Below are 27,633 nucleotides of genomic sequence, written 5' to 3'. Positions count from 1 at the left end.
GGTGAATGTGTTTGCATACTCGTATGTACGATAATTGAATGAGAATATCTGTGATGTTTCATATAAAAATTCTTTAGGAGAAAGTTATATATGATTTCTATATGTATTTATTTATTTTTAAAGATTTTATTCATCCATTTGACAGACAGATCAAAAGTAGGCAGAGAGGCAGGCAGAAAGAGAGGGGGGGAGCAGGCTCCCTGCTGAGCAGAGAGCCCAATGCAGGGCTCAATCCCAGGACCCTGGGATCATGACCTGACCCGAAGGCAGAGGCTTAACCTACTGAGCCACCCAGGTGCCCCTGATTTCTACATTTAAAGATAATGAACTCCTTGATTTTATTCTATTCCAGGCCTTATGCTTTTGCCCTCTTTACCCTCAGCTTAATTTTACATACTGATAACTTTATTTGTATTTTTACTCAAATTGTGTGTGTGTAGTTTGAAAGTTTGAATTGTACCGTTAGGTTTATAGTAAAGAAGATCAGTCCTTTGTCCCCATCCTGCTTCCCATCCCCAATTCCTGCTTTCCAGAAGCAAACATAAACACTTTGAGATATTTTGGCATTTTAAATGGTGCTTTCTATTGTGCTCTGTTTTTGTTTTTCAAATATTGTATCCAGTTTCTATTGGCTTCCTTTCTTAATCTTGAAATGTTGCTTTTTATTACCCTTTGCTCTTGTCATGGATGCCATGTTGTCTCATTTCTGAGAATATGAATTACAGTTGGTTTCAGGGTTTCTTCTGCTCCTTGCATTGTCTCTGTTCCTCTTAGATCCCTCTTCTGTTTATCTTGGTCTCTGTCTTTCTTTTTAGAGGCTTTGATCTAGTGTTTCTTGATTGTCCATTGTTTTTAAAGTATGTTGCAATTCTTTGGTGATTGGTGGAGCTTGGAAATCATGGGTCTTACTAAATGACATGAAATCAGAAAGGACTGAAGCTCCCCAAGTTTTAGTTTCCTTATCTATCAAATGAAATACATGTCAATAGATACTAGCATCCTGTGTTTCCGTATGACTAGAAATCTCTAACATTATTTTCTGGTGATAAGCAGTAGCTGTTTTATCCATGAGATTCCAGGCATAATAACAATACAACCAATGTTTTAACATAAAGTTCAAATAAAGAAGGGGAAAATTATGATGAGACAAACACTCCTTCAAATCTAACACTTCCTAGGTATGTGGCTTTGAGCAATTTACTAAACTCCGAGTCTGTTTCATTCCCTATAAAATAGGGAAAACTCTTGCTAATGCACTCGCTTGCTTTGATGACTAAATGCAAAAACATGCAAGGTTGTTAGCATAATGTCTCATTCATACCATTTCAGTAAATAGCTGCTGTCATTATTATATTTACTAATAAGCTAATGAAGGAAGAACTATTTCCTATGTTTCCCTGAAATCCAGATAAAACCTTGTTTGCCCCTTGCACAGAATGCTTACCCCATAGATAGTTATTATTTTGATAGGATTTGCAAATCCTAGAATTTGCAAAATTCTAGTGGACCACACTAGAATTTTAGTGGTCCACAAAATTCTGTGGACCACATACCAGGTTTGCAGAGTAAGTAAAAGTAGAATACTTTTACTTTTATTTTTGTGCTTTATTACTATCATGCCTTACTAAATAAGGAAAACCATGCCTATATCTGACCCCTTTTTTTTTTTTTTTGTCTTGATGTGCTTATTTCACTTTTGTATGGCCTTTGTATTTATAGAGGTCAGATATGTATTCTCAGCCTTCAAAACATGCCACCGTTAATTTTAGGGCAGATGCTGAGAATAAGTATTTATTTCATCTATTCTGTTTCACCCTTCTGTCCTTGTACTTTTCTTAGATTGGCTGAACTAGACATATTTAAATCCCTTTGGAAATGACATTCTATTTCTTTTTGGGGGGGTGGGGGTTGAGGGTAGAGGTGATGGTGAGAACGGGTGGTGTTTAAAGCCCAACTATGCCTTTTGAAATGCCATTTTCACTCAACTGATTCCCAGTTTTTACGGAAATTTCTGATCAGGGACTTAGGAGTGTGACTTCAAGGTAACTTTGATTTGTGATCACTTAAACATTTTGAGTCCTAAAGGAAACATATTGGGAAAGGTAAATTCAGTAACAATACATCTGTTAGAATAACACAGCTTTGAAGATCAAGTGCTCTGTTATCTACATTTTAATGTACTTAGTCAATTCCACTGGTGTTTCACAACAGGATTGTAATTGAAATGAGAGCGCTTGCTCAATGATTTACGGATTTTTGGACCTATGGTGCCACCTACTGGAATATTTCTAAATATTCCCTTGTCTAAATAATGAAAAATAAGCACTTACCTTAAAAAATAAATGTAGAAAATGTTGTCCCAGAAGAGTGAAGTCAAAAGATAATATATAGAAACACCAAGTTTTACTATGCTCTCTTTTATTACATTTTGTTTCCTGCATTTGTAGAATTTAAGACGTTCAATGGAGTTCATACTTTTAGAGGGACTGATGCTTTTTACTGTCACACGTGTATACATGCCCCCTCTTCATCCCCACTGCTACTTCACCTATTTTTCTTTACCTGTTTTCCACACCAGCGCTGTTCATATAGAAGGTTCCCACATATGGCAATGCTATTTGTATTTATACAAACTCCTAATATTAAATAGGTATTTATTATGCACTAATTATTAAGTACTTTCTGCAGAGGTTTATTTGCTTTTTCCATGTTGATTTGAGTCCACTAACAATATATGATGGCTTTTTTTTTTTTTTATATGATGGCTTTTAAGTCATACATGACCTAGGGCATACAGGGTACAGTGCTGTCTGCCTATGCCAAACAGCTGAGATAACTCCATTATTTCTCTTGCTTGGCACTGGCCGAGGAGATCACTCTGTCACCATATTCAGAAGCAGAGTGAGTAAGTCATGAAATAACTAAGTATTTCATGCAACCAGTCTGATCAGGTCTTCTTGTTCAACAATGAAGCTTCAGCACAGTCACTTCTTCTGACTTGGGTAACGTTCTGATAATGTCTGCATATGTAAAATACAATAGACAATTGAAGTCATTGCTCATATAATTTAGGAAATGTTACAAAACGTGATGGGAGATGTTGACAAAAGTACTGCAGACATTTGGCAGTCTCCTCTCTAAATATTTGGGTGACTTCTCTATCTAGCTTATCCGAAACAGTTTTCTACCTAGGTAGAAAATCTCCATGGACGTATTTATTCCTGTACTGCTTATATTTATGTAAGTCATTACAGTGGTTTTTTGAGGGGCTATGTCCTTTAGATATTAGTTAGATTTTTAATGAGGCTATTTCATGTAGGTTATCTTTTTTTTTTTAAAGATTTTATTTATTTATTTGACAGAGATCACAAGTAGGCAGAATGGCAGGCAGAGGGGGGGAATGGGGGAAGCAGGCTCCCTGCCGAGCAAAGAGCCCAATGTGGTGCTTGATCCCAGGACGCTGGGATCATGACCTGAGCTGAAGGCAGAAGCTGTACCCCACTGAGCCACCCAGGCGCCCCATCATGTAGGTTATCTTTATATATATTCCTTCTTTGAGATTTGTAGTTAAGTTTTTTGATATTTTTAAAGTAATTTAAAATCTTTTAAATTTATGTAATCTAGTAGACATGGTTTATTGAAATTAATGTCATTTCAAGTTGTGGTGCTGTAGTTCCCGAATATTTTCTTAAGGACAATAACTTAAATTTGGAAGTGGTTTCTATTTTTCAAATGTTATTTTAGTGTGTTTCTGTAAGATTTATTGAGTGCCTAAGTAATTTTCTTGTGATTTGTCATGTTGACTGAAAGTGTTACAGAGAGCGAAAATCTGTTTATAGGGATTGTGTGACAATGAGAATAAGTAAGTTTAGTTTTATATTGAGTCTAAATTGTGATTTGAAGACTTGGAATTTTCTTTCAATGGGATAAAAGACTTGTGTGTGTGTGTAATACTTTATAAAGAAAATGAAATAAAACAAAATAAGCTACAGTGTTTCAAAATAGCCTGAAAATCAGTCAGCAGAGGAATTTAGAGTTAGATCCTGAGATAAATGGGGATAAAGGAAAAGACATACTCAATTTGGGAAGCCTTTATGGAAAGTGAGCATGAACACAGAGGAAAGGAAGATGTGATCCTTCTTTAGATGTTACGTTGTTTGCCACGGATGCTAATTTTTTTTGCATTGAAAATTAAAGGATTTGGAGAAATGTTGAATGGGGCCATGATTAGACCAGAAATACATAGATGTAGATAAACATATATAGAGAAGCTATTTTTCTGTTTCCAATCTATAGAAGTCTCTTCACAGATAAACACAAGGTCTGTGAGTTACAATACTTTTGTTGATGTCACTGTAGTTTGGTTGACTTTCCTGTCAAAATAATATTCTGTAGTAAATTAAATTGACATATCTCTGATTTTTCTCTAGTATTTACCTATACCACACATAGAGCATTTATCCAGCAGACTATAATTTAACCAAAATGTCTATATTTAAGGTCAAATTTGTTTTAGCATTCATAGCACTATTAGTAATTTATTTTGTAGTCTAATCCTGATTAAGATGCTTTTTTATTTAGCTTATGAGCTCTTAATAAATACCGATTTCTATATAACCTAAAACATTGGCTAAAAGAATTTCCATGCTGAGAGGTTAGATGGAGAGGGAAGGTGGTAAGGATAAATTAAAGAGGAAAGCAGGAGGCCTCGTGGTAGACAGCATTATCTGCAGAGTCTGACAGGCTCAGGTTCAAGCCTGGGCTAGCCTTGTGAACTTAGCCAAGGCACTTGACTTCTCTAAGCTTCTTAGGGTGTTGTGATCCCTAAGAGAGAAAATATAAGCTACAGGCTTACTATAGTACCCGGCATACCATGAACACTCAATACATAGTAGCAATTAATAATAATAAAAATCATTTCTGAATTATTCTTTTAAAAATATACACCTGTAGAAGTTGTCTTCTCCATTTTGGTAATTTACCCTGCTCTCCTTTTCAAAACTTGGATTAAAATACTATACATCGCATATTTCTTTTCTTTTTTTTTTTTAACATATTTCTTTTAAAAAGATTCATTGCTTTTTTTTTTAAAGAATTTATTTTTTTGTTTGTTTATTTATTTATTTATTTGGAGAATGAGTGTGGGGAGAGGCAGAGAGAGAGGGAGAGAGAATCCCAAGCTGACTCCACATTGAGTGGGGAGCCCGATGCAGGGCTCAATCCCAGGGCCCTGAGATCATGACTTGAGCAGAAATCGAAAGTCAGATGCTTAACTTACTGAGCCACCCAGGCGCCTCTAAAAACATTCATTGCGTTTGAAGCAGTTAGAATTAAACTAATATCTCTGGGGCATTTAACATATATGTGGCCTGATGGATAGTCTACTGTTTAGAAACATTTCTAGCATATGTACTCTAGTATTGATAGTTCTTAAGTTAAAATGAAAGCTTCCTTATTATCCCAACATTCCTTTTTCATTTCCATAATAAATATGTCACAAATTGTAAACTTTTTATAACATGTTCTATGTCATTGGTGCTACATGTTTTGGTTGCAACATACTAGTAACCCAGAAAAACAGCATAGTGGTTGGTGGAATTAGTGATGGCTATACAATGGGAGATATTAAGATTCCTCTCTTCTCTGTCATCAAGTCTACTATTTGATTTCTCTTCTACATTTATTGATCCAATGGCTTCCACCTGTCCCAGGAAAAAATCCAATCTCTTCATCATAGCCCTGTACGGCTTGCTCCTGGCTCTTCTCCCAAAGTTGTTGTCATCAGATCTCTTTGATTTCTCCCTTGCATTTCCTCATGCTCAGAACCATCAACAATTACTTATTGACCACTTATGATATGCAGCACTTTTAGCTACATATCTATGGCTGCTTTTCTTCCCCCTCGTCTTATTGTGTGACTCTTGCTGATCTCCAATGGAAGGAATTTTAATTATTAGTCCTAATCAAGTTCATCTATGACCTAAATGTCTTTGCAGACTCTTGGAGATTTCTATCAGTATGGATATAGATATATCACAGATGGTAATTTTTCCCAGAGCAAAGGATCATGCCTTTTACATGTTCAAACCTAGCACCTAATACCATGCCAGAAAAGCAACAAATATTTTTTTGACTTAACTAAATCAAATTAATTTGTTTGAATTTCCAAGGAATTGGGTGTTTATATTGAGAAGGGACATATCAAAAATAGTTTTAGATATTTAAAAGCCTATATACTTCTTAGATAAAGAGAGAGATGTATTAGATGGAATATGTAGATGTCTTATATCTAGTACACTCAAACTAACTTAAATATTTTGAATGTAGCAATATGCTAAACTATCTACATTTATCATGAAGATAATTTTTTCTTTCACTTAAAATGCAAGAGCTGTTAAAAACTTCCATAATAATATTTTTTTTATCTTTCTTATTACTTCTTTTACAAATCAACACAATTCTAAGAACTTAATCTAGAAGGAGATAAAAACACATGAAAAGAGAGAAGACTACTAATAGGAAAATGAAAATAAAATAAAAAATAAAAATATTTTATGTGAGCTAAAAAGTAAAAGCTGACTAAACAAGAGGAGGAACAAAAATCCACATCATGTAAATTAAAAACAGTACTTAAGTTTGAATGATAAAAAACAGTAGAGAACTATAATGAGAAAGTAAGAAAATATTTGATACAATATACATTTTAATAATGTATTTTAATAATTATACTTTTACATATGATATACATAACATATGTATAATATATAACACACAAATATTTTTTTATCAAGGTATAAGCCAGGGAATGTCATTGAAAAATACTAGGTCATACACATCTGATGGCAGTTCTGAGGGGAGAAAATTTTTTCAGAGCGGAAAACAAAATCTCAAGGCAGGAAGGTTCCTTAAATACTAGCCAAGCTGTTCTTTTATCTGATGCTTGATTCCTTTTCACATCAGTTGACTATCATTTGGTAAAGAACTTTATGATCTTTTTAATAGTCATTTTCAAAGAGGGGGGGTGAAAACATGTTTCACTTCTGTACAGACTGAATCCAGTTCCCAACACAACAATAAAGCCGGCCTTTCCAGCATTTCCATGAACCTCATTGATAAGTCCAATGTTAGCTCTCATCTCATTTGATTTCATTAATTTCCTTCTTTTTTAAAAAAGATTTTATTTATTTATTTATTTATTTAAGAGAGAGAGAGCACAAGCAGGAGAGAAGGGTAGAGGCAGAGGGAGAAGCAGGCTCCCTGCTAAGCAGAGAGCCCAACGCAGGACTTGATCCTAGGACCCTGGGATCATGACCTGAGCCAAAGGCAGACACTTAACAGACTGAGCCACCCAGGAGCTGCTTGTCAATTTTCTTCTTGAAACACTCTCTACTCATAACCCTTGTTGACTTCAAATTCCCTCCTACATAGAAAATTAGGTCATCTTTGAAGTCCCTCTCCTTTAATATCTATTCAACTTCAGAATTCTATCTTGGACACTCCTCTTTTTTTTAATGACTAGGGAGTCTCCTTCACCTTCTTACCTACAATATTCATCTATATACTGATCCATAGCCTTAGTCCAGATGTATATCCTGAGCTACCAACCTCCACCTCCAAATATTACCAAACATTTTTACATACAAGTCACAGGCATACCAAATTTTCCCCTTTGTCTTTTATTTCTTCTTCAGCTTAATGAAAGCTTCCAAAATCTACCTAATGCAATTGCCTAGTATGTTGAGTTATCAACCTGAATGCTTTTCCTTCTTACTCATTCTCTGCCTTCCTTTAGTTGTAGAACATTTACAAAGTCATGATGACTACTTTCAAAGTGTGTCACAGATTTTTTTCATGTCTTTTTTTTTTTTTTTTGGTACCATTTTCCTCATATAGAACATCATCTTCCTCATATACTTTTCTTTTAGTCTCCTGATGTTTCTGTCCCCAGCTTTGCCGTCTGATAAACTATTTTCCATTTTATAACAAGGTCAATAAAAAAATTGAATTGCTTCTCCATTAGACTTCCCCTTAAACACCCTCCTCTGAAGGTTTTCTAAAGCCTATTAAGGCAAATCCCATTTTCTTATTCCTCTAGCACTAAGCTAAAACTGTCCATAATCCTTTAGGTCACAGCTTAATGTATCCAAGAAACCTCTCTGTCACCTCCTCCCCCAGCTGGTCACCAACCCCAGAAACTAAATTAGCTGATCTTCCTATGTGGTTCTATAACACATTCTGTCTCATTGGTCATCACACCGTATGACTTCTTCTTCTTCTTTTTTTTTTTTTTTTTGTTCTGTATCTCACCCTGAATTCAGCTCACCAAGGCCAGGAAATTCCTGTATCTTGGTTGTATTATAGCCCTAGAATGTGGCATGATGTCTAGCACTTAGTAGGCACTCAGTAAATAATCATTATCTAAATAAATGAATGCATTTGGGGGTAAATGTCTAAGGTCTTTTGCAAGCTTAAAATTAATTCTAATAGTTCTCCTTTATTCTATTATTTTTCTTATTTTACCTGAGAATTCAAAAGCCAATAGCACAATTTTAATGCACTTCGGCTTTGTAAACATGACATTAAGAGAAGGAATGTAGTTTCAGTGGGGAAAGGGGTAATGAAAATTGCCACTTTGTGAATCTTCACTAACATAGAGTTGAATATATATATGTGCATATACATACATATATATATATATATATATATATATAAAACTCTAACTTGTATTTATATAAGTATGTGTGAAATTTGAAATTTTCTAAGAGATTTTTTTTCCTTTTTTCAGGACAAGGCCCTAGTTCCTCTACTGGTAAGAATTAATATTTGCATTTTACTTATTTTATTTTTTTTCTTTCAAAGTTTATATATTTAATTTTGATAGAATTTTCTATTATTATCCAGTAAAATCATTTTATAAGGATGAATGTTATAATTATTAATGGTTCTTGATATTTTCTTGTTCTTAATGTTCTTGCTTATAAGATATAAAGATTGACAACTACTTGAATGTATTTGTATATATGTTACTGTGTATAAATTATAGCTTTTCTTAAACTTGACAATAAATTGCATGGCAGGATTCCAATCTCTTTTTAAATTTTAACATTACAAATAATTCAAGTTGGATCACAAAATTTCATGGTTCAAAAGTTGGTTAAGGAGTTATCTGAGAAATTAGAGTTCTAAACATATTATATATGTTATACATATATACATATATATAAAAAAGAAACACTTTGAGAATAGTAAGATATTTTATAATAATCATTTCCAAATTCTGTTGTCACAATGGAATTAATAATCTTAATGAGTATTCTAATCCTGAGGTAAATTAAATTTAAACAATGAAAATGTTAAAAATAAATTCACACATATTACATGCAAAATAAGAGAGAAAATAAGTTATATCTCTTAAACGTTATTGCTATTTAAAATGTGTTACTGATTTCCTGATTCATCATACGGTTGACAGTATGCATTAAGAAGGTAAGTAAAGCCACTAAGATAATTCTGTTTTGATAATTATAATGCACAGTTCTGCTTAGGTCCATTCAAAATATTCTGAGAATTGGGTAATTAAAGGAATTTTTTTAATTAAATGAAAATTCGCTTCAAACTACCGAAACAAAGAACTATGTGGAAACTAACAAAATGTTCCTGAATCTGCATAAGAAACATACTCTCTAATTTTTTTTAAAAGATGTAGTATTAGGATTTTATCATTGTATAGTACAGCAGAGAATTTTTATAACTACATCAAAAAGTCTTTAATGCATAGTGGACGTGATTGGTTTATGCCAACTACTCTCAGGCATTGTAGCACCTCCACTTTTTACAAATGATTAAGTTCGTTTCAATCATATAAATTAATTATTGTTTCAGGAGGGGAGTGGGGATGGGTAGAATGGGGAGTGGATGTTTACCATGGTAGATGACTCATCTTACTGAGTTTCCGTTATCTCTGCACTGACTATTATAACAAGCCTCCAAATGATGACATCAGGTAAGTCAAAATAGTGAGGCCAAATGCAAATGAGAATGTCTTCTTGCAAATACTGCCAAAAAGAAAATGATCAGTGGAAACCAGTAGTATCTCCAAAGTAAAGATGAAGGACAGTGTAGAACTGGCAACTGGAGTGTGCTTTCTAATCCTGAATTAAATTCTTATGCATTGAATTAAGGAATGTGCACTGAGCTTGAATCACGTGCAGGCATATTAAGGCATCTAGGTAGGAGGGTAGTTTTCTGAACGTCCTTTTTGCATAGACCTTGGAGTGGATTTGCTTGATGGGATGTAATCTTTAGGGATGCTACTCTTCAAGAAAGCCTAGCACAATTTACTAGGTATTTGGAACGAAATTCCCTTCACTCTCTTTGTAATTCAAATCTAAAAAAAATGAGATAAAGGGAAAATGTTACCACATTTCTCTTAAAGCAGAACAGATCATCAAAATCCTGCCCAAACCAAAGACAGGTTAACCTAAAAACAACAAATTAGTAATTGTTCAAGTCTATAATGATGCAAGTGCATTAATATTATTGTGCAGAATTTTAAGCTCCTCCCTCTCTCCCTTCCCTGTTCTCTCTCCTCTTTCTTCATGCTGTCTTTTTCTCTTCCCACCTCCCTTCCTTTTACTCAACAAAGAGCACAGGTGAGAGAATAAGTCAAGTTAGACTTAGAATTTTACATGGAAGCCAGAAGGAGCTACTTGCCTATTACATAGCTAGATGTGTTGGCCTGTATTATGGGTGAAAGTTTGCTTGTAAATATATTGATTTGTGAGTTACTGGGTCATGAAATTCTAGAGATTTTGGAAATTTTCCTTGGAAAACAAGGACTGTAACAACCGTACTGTCACTTTGGATTTCTGAACCACAGCAGAGTTCCACCTTATTTCCTGTGCATGGCCTCGGGGAAGTTCAATAGGGTTTAGATGGTTTTTATCTGTATTTAGTAAACATTGATTTCACTTCGCCTTTGACATTAAATGAATGAAGCAAGGACTTCTGTGTGTCCTTTCAACTTCTATTTTCTTAATTCCCTATTCAGTAATCCTTTAATTTCGGTTCTTGATTCTTATCACTTCTACTCATTTCCAGTTTCTCCCCTTCTTCCTCTTCTCATATCCATGCTATTTTCTCTTACCCACTCTTGTTGCACTGAATGGTTGAAATACTTGTGTGATATAATTCAATTTTTGTTAATTAAATATTGAAAAACATCAATTTGGCTATTCATAAAAGTGAATACATGTGAAACATAGATGCTTTAGAAAAAAAAACACATCACTATAACCTCAATATCCAGAAATCACAATGTGGTTTTTTTTAAAAACAATTTTTGGTGTATTCTTCACAAACTTCCCCCCCCCCCATCTTTAATAAAGAAATACACATTCTGAGTAAGAGACCACCAAAAATTTAAAGGCCTTTAACACAGATGCTGATGTGCCTGCAGGAAGTATTTTTTTTATCAAACGTATACTTCAATCAGCTGTGCCTGTACCTATTTCAACACTGCCTTGTGACATTGTTTTTCTTCTGAGGTGAATTGAAACTGTGGAAAAAGTTATTTCAATATCTCAAATTGTATGTTTTATATCATCAAAAAGTTGAAAACATTTTTGTAGACTTGGACCATTTGTGTATCTGTTTGAGACTTTTTTTTCCCTTTTACTTAATCTGCTTTGTTTGACTTTGATTTATTAAAAAATAATCACTTTGTACCTAGGACTTTATCTTTCCTTTTTTTTTTTTCTCCTGGAACACTTGTCCTCTTAATAATCTCCTTTGGAGTTTATCTTTCTCTATTCTTCATTAATAAGTCCTTTATATTTCTCTTTTTACAATTTCTGTTCATCAATTTTCTTTATGTGTGTGTTCCATCCTTTTTTTATTTATTTAATTTAAATTCATTTACCACACATATAGTACATTAGTTTTTGACATAGTGTTCAATGATTCATTAAGTCTGTATAATACCCAGTGCTCATCACATCCTATGCCCTCCTTAGTGCCCATCACCCAGTTACCCCATCCCCCCACCCACCTCCCTTTGCACAACCCTCAGTTTGTTTCTCGGAATCCTTCTGAACCCATTTGCCTTGGACAGTTGAGAATCCAGCAATCGAAAGGGAAGAAGGCAGGGAATAGTTGCTTTCAATTTCATTTCCCCATTTGTATCTTTAGCCTCTGTTCTGTAACTTGTTTTATATCTAAGTCTAGGGGCGCCTGGGTGGCTTAGTGGGTTAAGCCTCTGCCTTCAGGTCAGGTCATGATCTCAGGGTCCTGGGATCGAGCCCCACATCAGGCTCTCTGCACAACAGGGAGCCTGCTTCCCCCTCTCTGCCTGCCTCTCTGCCTACTTGTGACCTCTCTCTCTGTTAAATAAAGAAATAAAAAATCTTAAAAAAAATAAAATAAAAAATAAATTATATCTAAGTCTACATATCTATACCTCTGTATGCATCTATATTTATATATATATGCATGTATATATGTATACGCTTTTACTAATATATACACACACGGTGTATACACATATACACACACCATAGATCTTGTCTATGTTGTGCATGTATGTACACATATACATATAGATATTTATATATTTATATACATGCCATAATGGACTGGGGAGTTAATAAATTCAGATGAGTATATGTTGCAGGATATGATTCACGTATTTTTTTTGTTTTCTTTCTTCCATCTCCCTTGAATACAATAGGACTGAAGTTAACAGAAGAGCCCAGTGCTCTGACTTCCGGCGACCCCTTACCTGCCCGCACCACAGCATTCTCACTCCCAAGCATCTCTGAAAGAGAAAATAACTCCTCAGAGACCACCACACTTCCTCTTAATGCAGACAGTACTCCAACTGAAAGATCCTGGAGCGATTTGGATAATAATACTCTTGCTGTGACAGGTTGGCACAGAGATGTTAACGGAAATGAGTTTAGGAGAACTAATCTTTCTTTTTGAATTCTAAAATTATCAAAATAGTTTTTCTTTAAATTACATGTGCAGTTTCTACGTATGTGATTTTATTCAGGCGTGTTAAGGGTGGAACATGTAGGTGTTCATGAAATATTGACTGGCCAAAGTAATGAATGCTCGCTGTCGAGGAGATGTCAGAAAGGGTTGGGGGTGGGGAAGCCCCCACAAGGAACTTTGTGTGGGAGTGGGATTCTCCCTGGCTGAAATTCCAAAGCAGAGTCTTTCTTTGTTCAACTCCAGATTCTCAATATCACAAAATTACTGGAGACATACAATTTATTTTTTAAAAACCACACTGAGAATTACTAATCCAGCTTTGCTACTTGGATTTCCCCCAGGGATATTTGCATTATTTTAAAAAAAAATAATCAAGGTTGTGGGTCCAAATGGTAGAATTTAAGGTAACGTGATGACATTCATAGCAAAATATGAGCGATGTGGGGGGCATTTTCGCCAGGGAAGACCACTGAGACTCTGCAGAATCCCAATAAATCTGTAATGTGTTCATTTTTTACATATTGTTAGGTCTGCCAGTGTATTTGGTACATAAATCAACTCTCAAAGAGCGTTGTTCATGTCTTTTCTGAAATAATGCACCATATTGTCATTTTCTGAGGCAAACAGGTTTGTAAACATATTCTGATTAGAGGTTAAGCTATCTGCTTAACAGGGCCATTAATCTTAGTTTGGAAAACTAGTATGTCTAACACTATCTCAAAAATTTGGGGGGAAGTACATGATAATGTTTGGAGTATCATACTGATGAAGTTTATTTGCTGTAATAAGCAGTTAAATAAATGATCAGTGCCTCTGTATTTGATTACAGGACTGTACATCCAATCTTTCCTCCAATTTTCCCCGTTACCCTAGCAGAGCAGCGGCTAGGACCTATCTAAACATTGCAAGCATTTGAATTCATTACCCCGAATTTTAACAAAAAGAATGTGAGGAGGAGGGTGTTGATGGCTAGGTGGAACATTTCAGGCTAAACTTTTTTACTAACTTTTTTACTGAGCAAATGTCACACAGAGTTTTCAATTTCAAAGTTTCTGCATTTCATTTCTTGTACACAAATACATGCATACAACATTCCAGATGAAGCAAAATGTGAGAAGAAATGTTTAAAAGGGAATAGATTAGGAATAAGGGCAAATAATAATAAAAATATTATAACAATATTAAAATGCTAACTTGCTCTGGCACAATAATACTGATGGTGAAGTTAGCTTGGAAGGTTTCTTACACTTTCAAATAAAAAAAAATACACTTCCCCCCCCTAGAAAATACACTTTCCCCCCCTAGAAAATACACTTTCCCCCCCTTGCTATCAGGTGATATTTTAATTATCTACTGGGATAAAATCTATATATGTTATTTAATTTTTGTTTGTAATTGATCTATATTGTGGAATACAATAAAATATTCAGGCTTATAGATATATGTAGTGAAAAAAATCCTTTGATCCATTTTCCTAACACTGTAATTTTCTCATACATTTTCAAAATTACTCAAAAATCATTAAACTTCATTATGAAGCAAAATCATTCAAAAATCATTAAGCTTAATTTTACAAAAATATTTTATGCATGTTGTGAAACATCAGTATAGAAGCATATACAAAGTATATACTTGTGCTTATAAATACTAAAATGCATACATATAGTATTTATATAAATATATATATTTATTTGTATAAGTATATATATATGTATTTGTTTTACACACATACACAATGAAAATACTATTTCTCCAAATCCTGATTCTTAAAGATATTGTTTTATCTGTGTTATAAACTCCAGACTCTAGACATGGGATTCTGTGAGGGAGTATGTGTATGTGTGTGTGCAGCTGTTTCCCCACATCTTTTCTAGTACTAGATATTAATTAATCTTTTACAACTCTGCCAGTATGACAGTTAAAATATTTCATTTGTACACTGAAAAAAATTTCATAGTGATGAGCATTTTTCCATATACTTTTTGACCACTGTATATATTAGATGTCTGTTACATGTCTGGTTCATTTTTCTTTTTTTTTTCCTTTTTTTTTTTAATGATTTGCTTATTGTATATTGAGGGATTCGTTATTGATTCTGCCTACAAAGAAATATCCCAGTTTTCAGTTTGTAAAATCGAAGGAGAGTGCACAAAGCTCATAGGGAAGTGGAGGTAAAAAAAAAGCCCCGTGGAAACCTGAGTCATCTGTGACTTCATGGCCCAAAGGGAGCCTCTGGGAATATATAAATCAAGAACACAGGTGCCACCTTCCTCCCAGGCCAATTTGACTAGAGGCAGACAAACATATTAATAGATTGAGTCATTTCACGGTTTGGTAAACAAATATACTTATAACCTCCTAGTATTTGTATTTTTCATCTAGAGTGGGGAAACACTGAAATGATTTCACTTTCTTACCTTAGGTGTTACACAGCCGCCTCTCGACCCCATGCACGCAGTCTTGCAGACGTCCTCTGCCGGATCTGACACGCAGACACCCAGCAGCACTTCTGCCCTTTCCGCACGCACCCGTGCTCTGGGAGGGAATGACACATCAGGTTTGCGGGGCTGTGGGACTTGCGCAGATAGGAAGAGAGCATGACAACTGCCTGTGTTTAAGAACAGTGTGCGGGAATCCAACCACTTGTTAAACGTGTAGCACTTCCTAGCTGGTGAATGTGGAATTTCGTACTTCCATAGTTATTGTAGTTTGTGAGGCTACATAACTATTTCCTTGTAATACAGATGAAATCATAAAGAATGAGACTTACAAGAATAAAAGAAAGATCTGTTCTGGAGGAAAGGTTATTTAGGATACTCTCTCTGTTTCTTTGTATCTGGGGCAAGTATCATTGCAGAGTGAGAACTTTTTTGCTGCTAATAAAGAATAATATATATGAATTACTGCTTAAAGATCCCTGACCAATAAACAAAATCATGAAGACTGGATGACTTCCATCATCAATGAAGGGCAATAAGAAACTGTAACTACAATTTAATTATTTTTTTTAAATGGAAAAAAAGAAGTAGATGCTTTGTATTCCCCATTCAAACATTGAGATTCTCTTAACTTAGCATCTCTGTATATAAAGCAATGCAAAATATTCCCTCCCTTGTCTTTCCAAAATCAGCATCTAAGTCACTTCATGGTGCCTTTTTTTTTTTTTTGGTCCCCAAAAATGAAAATCCACACAGACACATATGAAATTGTAGGAGCCTGAGTGCCTGAAGGTTAAAGATAGAAATGGGGCAGCCTGCAGAGCTGAGGCTAAAGTGGCCTTGCTTTAAGTATGAATCAAACATGGAAGTCAAACCTATCCAATAGAATGATCATTATTTTGAAGGCTTAAACCCTTCCCTTGGCACAAAAATCCTTAGAGGCAATGCACAAGCTTAAAACAACTGAGGACAGAGCTGCCCTTGCCTCCCCACCTCGTTCCACCTACTCCAGCTGCCATGAGAACCTCAGACAAAAGATTTGGAGCTTTTAGCAAATCCACAGACGCAGAAGTTGTGGACGGGAAGGAGCTGTAAAAGAATTAAAGGGGACTGACCTGAGGGGGCTGATGGTCACACAATCCACTCTATTTGCCCTCTGGAAGAAATTCTTCCTCTCCAAGTGGCTAATTCCACTAATTAAAAATTGATTGGGATTCATTAACCTAAAGTAAAATGGTAAAAGCCACTTCTAAACCAGCACTGAGATTACCTACACAAGGGAGTAGTAGTTTTCACATGAAGGAGGAAGGTAGGGAATTTGGGGGGAGGAAAGAAGGGGCTTCAGAAGAGTGGGAGGACAAGGGACTCAGGGGAGGCGAAGAGAACAAGCTTGTGAAAGAGAAGTAGGGAAGAATATGGAAGGAAGCAAAAGAGCAACTTGCTGGTTTTTAAAACATGGCAGAGGGCCAGTTCTGGTTCTAATTTTTTTTTTTTTTTTTTTTTTAAGAAGGAAAAAAAAGACCTTCCTCTGCCTTTCTCCTTGTTCTGTTGGAGCCCTTCTCTGGGGATCCAGAACTGAAGAAGTGATGTTTATGTCATTCATTCTGCTCTATGGTTTAGTGAAATGGTGGAATGGGTAGTGGATTAGGAAGACTGAGCTGAGAACCCACAGTCAAATTTTTGGAAGATGCCTTTTCAATTCTAATGGATGTAGATGCGAAGTTATAGACTGTTCTCGGTGTGTAATTGGATGGTGCTGCACGCTGGCCTTGAAGCCATTTTCAGAATACGCACACGTGTTTCACTCTGCTCAAACACTGAGAATCTTACTGCAAATGCAAGGCTGATATCCTATCATTGAACTGAGGACCCCAGGGAGCATGACAGTGAAATAACCAAACAAGCTCAGAGAGAGGCTCATCAATATTTCTGTTATTTTTGCCACGACAACTGCCAGAGTGCTAGTCATCTAAAAGACACCCAATGCATACATGTTGATGGCTTGCACCATAATTCTGGGTGTGATGTCTGCAGGAAGATGTCATATGCAAGAGATACTTTGAAGCTTGACAATGAAAAGTCCTAACCAAATACATTGTGCTGTTTCCTCAGCGGCGACACCTGATTCTATACCAATTGGCTTAGATGTACTTGGAAAATAAAGGAAATGGTGTCAGGATAATGTGAAAGTTCTTTCGTTCTAAACCAGTTTGATTTTGATTTTTTTCTGGCCAGGGCTTTTTCCCTACATAGGGAAAGTCAAATTGTAACCTTCAGCTGGAAAGGAAGCGCCCTGAGCTCAGCAGGTGCACAGAGCAGAAGCCCATTCAGCTCTGATTTCAGAAAAGTAGACCTCAGCACCTGCACCCAGAAATTCCTCCCCAGAGAGGTGCACCCTTGTGAGGCTTTCAGCGCATGGCAGATTGTGCTTCCTCGTCTGCCAACCTTAACACAGACTTTTACGGCCAGAGCTCCACTCCCATCTCTGTGGTGTCCACACCCGCAAACCAGTACCCCACTCTGTCGCCTTGGTGCGTTTTCACTATAGTGCATTCTCACTCCCCTCAGTCAGGGAGCTTGGCTTCCCTGAGTTGTGAAGGCTGGCTTCTGAGGTCCCAAAGACTTTTAACATTTGTGCTCCGATGACAGTGCTGCACGGGTTCTGAGTCACCTGACTTTAAACTTACCTCTGCCGCAAAGCTTGCTGCGTTTCATTCAGTTTTGCAGAATGCATAGAGCAAAGTGTCTGATTGTTGCTTGGCCTTCGCTTCAAGAATCTGTGTATTTTGACTGTCTGGCCATTGCCCTTGGAGGGGCAGAAATGGATGACAGTGATGATGGCCTTTCTGATTGCAGGCTTCCCAGGAGAGCGGACTACAACCAGCATCTTCCATGTAGACCCAACTTTCACACAAGTAGCCACCCTCAGTCCTGCACACAGCAGCTCTGCTGCCTTACCTTCACGCATCTCCAGCACCACCGCCAATGATAACTCCTCAGGTTTGACCAGGATGCTCGAGGTGTCTTAGGTTATGGATAATGAGATGGAAACTTGAAACTTTAATGCAGCTCTTTTGCTTCATACCAAATATTATTGACGGGTTTCCTGTTTTACCAAGTTTCATATATTGATAATAAATGAGACAAAATAAACTTGCCAGTAAGTTTTTTTTTGGGGGGGGGCATACTTTATTTTGTTATTCATAGTAGGAACGTTGATGGCAAAGAAGAAAGATAATAGACTTTAGGGTCATATAGCCCTGGGATCAAATCCTTAACTTTCTGGATGACTTTAGAACAAGCTACTAATAATTTGTGTGTGTCAGCTTTCCCTTCTGTAAAATGGGTATTATAATATTCATTTTATAGGATTGATGTGAGAACTGAGTATGTAAAAAAAAAAAAAAAGGCTGGTAGGCAGTGAATATTAAAAAAAGAGTAAGTGGTATCCTTGTTAGTAATTAAAATAAGGAAGCTATAATTGAAGGAGAAAGCAGTAGTTTGGCCATCAGGTAAGAATTACACCAAGGAATGGATAGTTTCTCTCAACTTATTCAATGTCATGCTCTAATTATTTGAACTATTGTTTATCTTCAAGGGCCATTGGTAGATAAAGCTTTGATTCACTTTTTTATTTTAAAGATGAGCAAGTATTAATTTCAGTGAAGTCTCCTGTAGTAAAGATTCGGTTGGGAAAGTATCTTTGCTGAAGAGTTTTCCCTTGTCCTTCATTATGACAAACTCATTAACTTTTATTCTCTGTTCATTTCCTTGCAGATGTGCCTCTTACGTCCACTTCACCTGCAACAAGCACTAACCCTACAACTGCTCCCACAACAATAGGTGACAATCTTACTCTCAACCACGCAGTCATACCACCACCATGTACCTGCAATGTGCTCATAGAAGGGTCTTCTATTTTCTCTACACTGGGTTCCCTTTTTCTGAGAAGTTCCATTGAGTATTCTAATCATGGGGGCTGTGGAATAGCAGTCAGTCTTATAACCCTTATTTTAGCAGTGCCACAACTGGTGAGGTCGGGGCATAATGTTACTGTCATAACCTATCAAGTCATTATAACATCCTTTAAGAGTCGTGTACTTTATGCAAATGCATAGAAAAATATTCAAGTATACTAGGACTTCTTTCTCTAGGAGTGGGTTTAGGTGTTAGTATGAAACAGAAAAATTCTATCAATGGGATTCTCCATTCCAAGGGGTGATTCACAGAGGATTGATTGTAGAGCCCCAGTCATGCAACGTGGAGCATGGAAGCAAAGCGAGGGGCCTGTAGGGAATGAACCAAGAGAATGGCAGTGTCAGTCAGTGGGTCGGCCATGGCAGAGCCTGCAAGCCCACTGTTCTTTCCTAAATTCTTCCAACTCAAAGACCAGATTAGCAGAGATCTCTTAGCTTTCACAAAACACAACTCCACTCATTCTTCAGTGAAATATATATGCTTCACTCAAGATATGTTTCAATTCATTGAAAGAGCTATTAATTACTCTGGATCCAGTGTATGTGCAAAGAACTTAACAAAAGATTAAACTAGGGAATGAAGCATCCTTTGCCTGTTTTCTGATGTTTTTAAACAAAGGTGTAAACTGAAATGTCTAGGGATTATAATTCTATAAATCTACTTTGAGATTAATCAAGGGGATGAGTATCTTTAAATGTTCTGGCTGCGTGTATGATTAGCTATGTCCCCACACCATAATAAAATGTGTGCTCAAAAATGCCAGTATTGTAATTATCACAATCATGTTCATTGGGTAATTTCATGAAATGCTTTATAGAACTAGCCCATTAGTTTTTAACACTTGAAGTTTTGAGATTAAAACATTGTACTGGGTATTGCAAACCCTGCACTGTCTCTTAAACCTAACTCATAGCCATTACAATATATGAAGTTGAAACATTGTAAAACCATCCTTTCCCAAAGTGACTATAGCAGAGATACTGTAAAGGAAATTTTAATAATTTACATTCTTTTTTTTTTCTATTGCAGTTTCTGCTACATCTAAGCCACCATGTGGTAAGTTTTTTTTTTATCTAGAGGAAGGATACATCACTTTAGAATATTGCTTGAATTATTTCCTTCTTCGTTCTAAGCCTCCAAACCCACTGGCAAGCTAAATTTCCTGGCTCTCACTTCCCAGCAATGAATAGTTCCACATCTTAAGAGCCAGTGTCCTTAATAACCAAACTATGGAAAGAACCTAGATGTCCATCAACAGATGAATGGATAAAGAAGATGTGGTATATATATAATGGAATACTATGTAGCCATCAAAAAACATGAAATCTTGCCATTTGCAATGACGTGAATGGAACTAAAGGGTATTATGCTAAGCAAAATAAGTCAATCAGAGAAAGACAATTACCATCTGATCTCTCTGATATGAGGAATTTGAGAGGCAGGGTGAGGGTTCATGGGGAGAAGGGAGGGAAAAATGAAACAAGATGGGACCAGGGAGGGAGACAAACCATAAGAGACTCTTAATCTCAAGAAACAAACTGAGGTTGCTGAGTGGAGGAGAGGGATAGGGTGGTTGGGCTATGGACAATGGGGAGGGTATGTGCTATGGTGAGTGCTATGAAGTGTGTAAGCCTGATGATTCACAGACCTGTACCCCTTGGACAAATAATACATTATATGTTAACTTAAAAAAAAAAAAAAAGAGCCAGTGTCCTTCAGGCGCAAGAAGCTTTGATGTTATATTAAGACCTAGTTTTGAGCGTCAGGATTAAGAATTACTAGCTAATGATACATGTGAAATGTGGAGAATACCTTCCAGGCTTGTGAAGAAAAAGAATCCGTGTTTGTCTCCGCCTCTCTGTCTTTCTGTCTTGTCAGGATTTTGGCTCAAAGCAGGTGCTTGAATACTTACCTGGCAGGGGCGATACCATGATCAATCAAAGCAAGTGCTTGAGAACAGTTTGTGCAACCCTTTCCCCATTTTCCTATCCTCTTCTCAATGAGGTCTTTCGTGGCGGGGGCTTCACCCTCCATGTTTGTGAGTCTCCCTGCTGAAGTCTCTGCCTTCAGTAGCTCCCCATACATTTAATGTAAAGATGAGTGTTCATAAGTTTGCTTACTTAATACGGTCTTTTATGCTCACGTTCGTCCTATATTATTGCCTCCTTACACTCTTCCCTTAACTAATCTGAAACTACTTAGAGTGTTCTAAGCACATAGTGGTTACATAATGCCTCTGTGTTCCCTCCTACTCTGCTTCAGCTGCACTTAGAACTCCACTCCGCCCTCATCCAGTGCTCCCCCCTCCCACCATCTCTTTTCCTACATCCTGCTCCTATTTTAAAACACAAACTGAGTCACCCACCTCCTCTGGAGAGCCTCTCCTATCCCGGCACTCTGAGTATATTTCCCCCCACCTTACTCTCGTATTATTTGGTGCATAATCTTATTTTAGGTGTTTGCATGTCTTCTGCAACTTGTGTCTGTTTGTCTCCATGATAGGATTCTATGTTTCTAAGAGCGGATCATATGTATTCCTAGGGCTTGGGACAATGCCTTAAAGATACTGAGGGCTTAATAATGTTCATTGGATTAAAATGAATGAATAGATTAGCATTTGTGGAAAAAAAATTTTTTACCAGTCAACTGAATTTGTTTAAATAAAGGAGAGAATGTGACATGTCACCAAGGAAAGGTCCTTAGGAGGGTTTATTATTGATAATTTTACCAAGGTAAAGGAATAATGAGGCCTGTGGTCCCTGAATTAATTAATGTCCCTGGAGAAACAGGTTATCAAGAACTGCATTTTAGAAGGAAAGAGAAATGATAAAGCAAGGAGAAGACATTTGTCAGATACTTCATTCATTTGTGCATCAATTCAACAAGCAATTCAAACAAATGATCCCCTACTAATGACAGCTTTTATGCAACAACTTGGATTTATGTTGATGCTCAAAGTAAACTGGCCGTTACTGCCGTAGAATATGCAGTTCAGTCAGGAAGACAGACATTAATGTGTTAATCCTCCAAGGATAAACTTAAAAGCTGAGGTCCTTGATAGGCAGTGATATAAAGGGAATTTTGAAAATTAATTATGGACACACCTGATATGCTTCTTCTCTTTTTCATGTTCGTGGGGATATTTTGTTAGATTTTCATATTTTTGAAAATCTCTACTAAAGTGTTTGCATTTGTTGTAAGTTTATTTTTTCTGAAATTCTTTTTTAAAAAGGTAATCCTCTCTCATTTTCTTTCAGGTGAAGAGTATGAAAATATCTCAGTGGAATATCATTATGATAAAGAAAATAAGTCATTTGTAGCACAACTAAATGCTACTGATGCAGTGAGTTGTGAAAATGTCACATGTGAAAACAATAAGATCTATAACCTAACAGAATGTTCACGTACAAGCTTTACTATACGTTACAATTCATGTGTTATCACAAATAAAATTTTAACCCTGGAGGTACCACCAGGTAAATATAAATTGGTTTCTATTTGTGTATTTACAAAACAGTACAATTCCACGTGTCTTGCATTCTAGTGGTTGCGGGAATCTGTCAGGTGAGTGAGCAAGGATGAGGGACAGAAAGTCGGCAGGAGGCAAGTGGGTGAGCTTTCTGCTCTCCTAACCCAGTGAGGTTAGAAACTCTTATAAGCCTTCTTAATTCTTTTTTCCTCCCTACACTTCTTCTATACAGTGTTTCATGTAGATTAAGTATTATTTATCCCACTGTGGATAATTGATTATCCATAAGCTTTCTCCCCCCACACACTTAATTCAAGTCATTAAGCATATATGTGCACATATGTATCCTACTAAATGAATACAGGTGGGTCTGGAGTATATAGGGGAAAACACAAAGTCAAGGATTTGTTGGTTGTGGAAAAAACAAGGATACTTTCACACACAAAAAGGAGAGTTATGATCATGTTAAGGTGATCAAGCCAGTTTTGCCAGCTCAGCTCCTGCGGGAAAGGAGAAGAGACCAGGGTATCAAGCCCACCCCTCTAAAGCGTATCTTAACAGAATGTGTTTTGGAAGAGATTCAGGAACTGTAAATTTGTTGACTCTCTCACATCACATAATAATTCAAAAATATTGATTTGTTAACATTTTGATAGGTTAAAGTTTGCTTTCCTATATTGGCTATTGTAAATAAGGCTGCTTTAAACATAGGGGCAGCCTTTTGAATTAATGCTCTTGTATTCTTTGGGTAAATATCCAGAAGTGAGATTCCTGGATCATAAAATAGTTCTATTTTTAACTTTTCGAGGAACTGCCATATTGTTTTCCACAGTGGCTACACAAGTTTGCATTCCCACCAACAGTGCATGAGGAGTCCTTTTTCTCTACATCCTCACCAACTCCTGTTGTTTCTCATATTGTTGATTTTAGCCATTTTGACTGGTGTGAGGTGATATCTCATTGTAGTTTTGATTTGCATTTCCCTGATGATAAGTGATGATGAACATCTTTTCATGTGCCCGTTGGCCATCTGCATGACTTCTTTGGAGAAATGTCTGTTCATGCCTTCTGCCCATTTTTCAATTGGATTATTTGTTTTTGGGGTGTTGATTTGTATAAATTCTTTATCTATTTTGGATACTAACTTTTTATTGGATATGTCATTCACAACAACATGGATGTAGCTAGAGAGTATACTAGAGAGTATAATGCTAAGCGAAATAGAGAAAGACAAATACAATACGACTTCATTCATATGGAATTTAAGAAAAAAACAAACAAGGGAAAAATAAGAGAGAGAGAGAGAAAGCAAGAAACAGACTTTTAATATAGAGAACAGACTGATGGTTACCACAGGGGAAGGAGGTTTAATAGGTGATGGGAATTAAGGAGTGCACCTGTTATTGTAGGGAATTGTTGAATTGCTATATTTTATGCTTGAAACTAATATTACACTGTATTAACCAACTAGAATTAAAATAAAAACTTAAAAAATACATAGGTTAAAGTGATTTTCTTGAAAAATTATTGAAATAAATAACTAGAAACAGAAATGGCAATTTAAAAAACACATTCCCCAAGACAGAGCCCCACATACTCTGTGTAATAATCATTTAATAAAAAAAAAATCAAGAGTCAATAAAAAAATTGCTGGCATAATTAAGAAAAGGAATGAAATGAGTGTGTTAAAATATGCAAAAAATGCAATGTTACCTAGACATTTGCTTGGGTCCCATCTTTTAAAGGTAAGATAAATTCTAAATAAAATGCTGCCAAAATGTGTGATATTAAAAAGAATAAGCTAAATAATGGAGATGGACAAACCCCTGAATTATTAGACTTCATCAGAATCACTCTAAATACTTGCCAAAGACAGTATCATGCATATAATTTCAGTCACTTGAATTGAGCATATGACACACATTATGAAACATTAAACATCTGTTTCTATATCTTCTTTTTGACAGATCCTGAAATATTTTGTTTGGTAGATTGCACACAGAAGGAAAAAGCAGATACTTCTCTTTGTTTAAATGTAACAATAAAAAACAGCTTCACTTGTGATGAAAATAAAATTACATACAGATTTAAATGTGGTAAGAATATAGCTTTGACTAAAGTATTTTTCTGGTAGAGAGTTGTTCTAGATGTATCTAATCCTCCCTTCCTTCCCTCCCTACTATTCCCTTCCTTCTTTCTTTCTTTCCTTCTTTCTCCCCCTTTCCTTTCCCTGCCACTCTCTCACACTCTCTCCCTCCTCCCCTTCCCTTCCATTTTTTTTTTTTTTTGGAGTCAAAATATTGTATTCTTTATACCACTCAAATTCACAAAAAATAACATTTCCCTCAAAGGTTTCCCTTTCCCTAAAAAATAACCTTTGAAAAAGGAAAAGTCAATTAATTTACAAGGGTTTTCTTGGCAACTATTATACACAAGGTATGGCCAAGGGATTATCAGAGAAGGATGTTATAGAAGAATGCACATACTGTTAGAATAAAAACAAGCATAAGATCATATGATTCAAGAGTTTATGTGGTCAGCCCTCAATCACCAAAATTCATAGACAAGCTCAAGAACACATACATGAAAGACAAGTGGGAAGAACATAGTAATTGCCTCTAGAAATATGGGTTTGTGTTCATATGGGGGGCAAAGTTGAGATACCAGTTATTTTTAATAATTAATGACTTAATGAGTTCTTATTTCTTTTTATTTGAATTTATTAAGATGGAAGCTCCTTCCTTGGCATAAAGCCATCTGCTAAGCCATATATGGCAACACACACACACACACACACACACACACACACACACAAAGGATGCAGTGTGATATTGGTTGTAGTCATCATGTTATAAAGAAGATTGATGGCTATGACATAAGTAGTATGAGGAAAGCAAGAACAAACTGATGAACTGATGGTAAAACAATGATGTCTCTAAAATATTTATTGGACAAAAGTTAACTCAGGTGCAATCTCAGTTTCTGAACAGAGAACTCATTCCATCAGTTAAATTAGAGATACTCTCAAATTCAGTTAGACTTTTTTTCTTTTCTTTCTTTTCTTTATTTTCTTTAAAATGGAGTATGGCAAAACCATGCATTATGATGGTAGTTTTTAGTATCTTTTACTTATTTACTATTTGCAAAAGCATTCAATCTGATCGATACTAAGTTATTATAGATATGAAATCTAAAGACAAAGTTAAGTGATATATTGTATTCATATACAGGTATATGATACTTATTTCTTTCAGAAAATTGTACTCCATCTACTGAGAATGAAATTAACTGTGAAGACTTTTTACCTCAGAGAAAGTATTACTGTGATTTACAAGCATTCTATGATGGCCATAAGTTTTTGTCCTTAAATAAAACTATTGAAACAGATTTGGGAAGTGAGTATATTACTTACATGTATATGTAAAATTTCTTCTTATGTGCTTGCAATTCTTTGAGAATCCCAGGGAGTGATGCTGTAGATTTGGAGAAAGGGTTTCAGAAAATAGATATGTGTCAATTTTTAAAGCAGAATTTCAAAATGAATGACAGAAGATCCAAAGCTTTGTCAGATTTTTTGTGTGTTTGTTTTGGTTTTATTTGTTTGTTTGTTTGTTGTTTTTTCAACTGTGAATCGTAGGCCCTTGTGAGATTATGGTGGAGACAAAACCAAGATAGATGATACGGTTTCTTCATGCATTTCCCATCTCCTCAGCAGCATCATTCCCTTCCTGGTGTCGTGTTGCACCCTCTGCCCCTCTATCAAACCCTGCCTTTGACAGAAGTGAGCACAGGGCTATTAAGACACAGAAGCAAATCTAAATATTGGTGGCAAGTTCATATGTAGCACGGATAAAATGCTAGCAATAGAAATAATAACAAGACTATAATAGTTAGGAACAGTTGGAAAGTACCATTCTGGAAAATAATAGCATTTGGGAGCTGGAGTGGAGAAGGAAGGGAATAGTGCTAAAATTCCACTCTTATTCAGTGGAAGTATGGAGATTTCGATGAAATGTAGAATCTGCTAAGGAAAAAAAAAATGTTAATTATGTGTATGACAACTTAGGAGTAACCACCAAAGAAAGAGAGAGGAGGAAAAGGTAGTGGAGAAAAGGAGGAGGAGGAAACAGAGGGAGAGGAAAGAGGAGGAAAAAGAAGAAGAGGAAAAGAGAAAGATTGAGGAAGAAGAAGAAAGAAGAGGTAGAGGAGGTGGAAGTGGGAGGGAAAGAGAAAGGGTGAGAAGAAATACTAGTAGAAAGCTAAATAGGTAAGACAGCAGAAATATGCCATGGTATATCAATAGTCACCATAAATACAAATGGCCTCAATTTACCTTTTGAAACACAGATACTCAGATTTGAGTAAAGACATGTTGTGGAGGAAGTTCACAGCCTGAAGGAAGACCAAGTGGTATTTTAGGAGAAATGTTATCATTTTGCTGTATGCTGAGTGACAATCAATGGAGAGTGCTTGTGAGAACGAAAACAACAAATGCGAAAATGGTAGAAGGGAGAAGATAGCTAAGTTTATAATGCTAAGTTATTGAAAGAAGATAGGAAATTATATTAAGAATTTATTCACAGGGGCACCTGGGTGGCTCAGTGGGTTAAGCCTCTGCCTTCGGCTCAGGTCATGATCTCAGGGTCCTGGGATCGAGTCCCGCATCGGGCTTTCTGCTCAGCGGAGAGCCTGCTTCCTCCTCTCTCTCTCTCTGCCTGCCTCTCTGCCTACTTGTGATCTCTCTCTGTCAAATAA

General features: G+C 36.1%; 1 protein-coding gene across 2 annotated transcripts in view; it reads left to right on the top strand.

The window, feature by feature from the left end:
• Positions 1-27,633, top strand: part of PTPRC (protein tyrosine phosphatase receptor type C) — a 133,143-nt gene that overhangs the window by 49,215 nt on the left and 56,295 nt on the right. For both annotated transcript variants that reach the window (XM_080824960.1, XM_080824959.1), the window contains exons 3-9: positions 8,786-8,809; positions 15,416-15,550; positions 19,209-19,274; positions 20,439-20,465; positions 22,667-22,885; positions 24,846-24,974; positions 26,133-26,273. In XM_080824960.1, the coding sequence (XP_080681086.1) occupies positions 8,786-8,809; positions 15,416-15,550; positions 19,209-19,274; positions 20,439-20,465; positions 22,667-22,885; positions 24,846-24,974; positions 26,133-26,273 (741 nt within the window). The remainder of the gene's footprint in view (positions 1-8,785; positions 8,810-15,415; positions 15,551-19,208; positions 19,275-20,438; positions 20,466-22,666; positions 22,886-24,845; positions 24,975-26,132; positions 26,274-27,633) is intronic.

The sequence above is a fragment of the Martes martes genome (assembly GCF_963455335.1).
Source record: "Martes martes genome assembly, chromosome: 15".
NCBI lineage: Eukaryota > Metazoa > Chordata > Mammalia > Carnivora > Mustelidae > Martes > Martes martes.
Note: the sequence above shows the minus strand (reverse complement) of the source record. Positions and strands in the feature narration are given on the sequence as shown.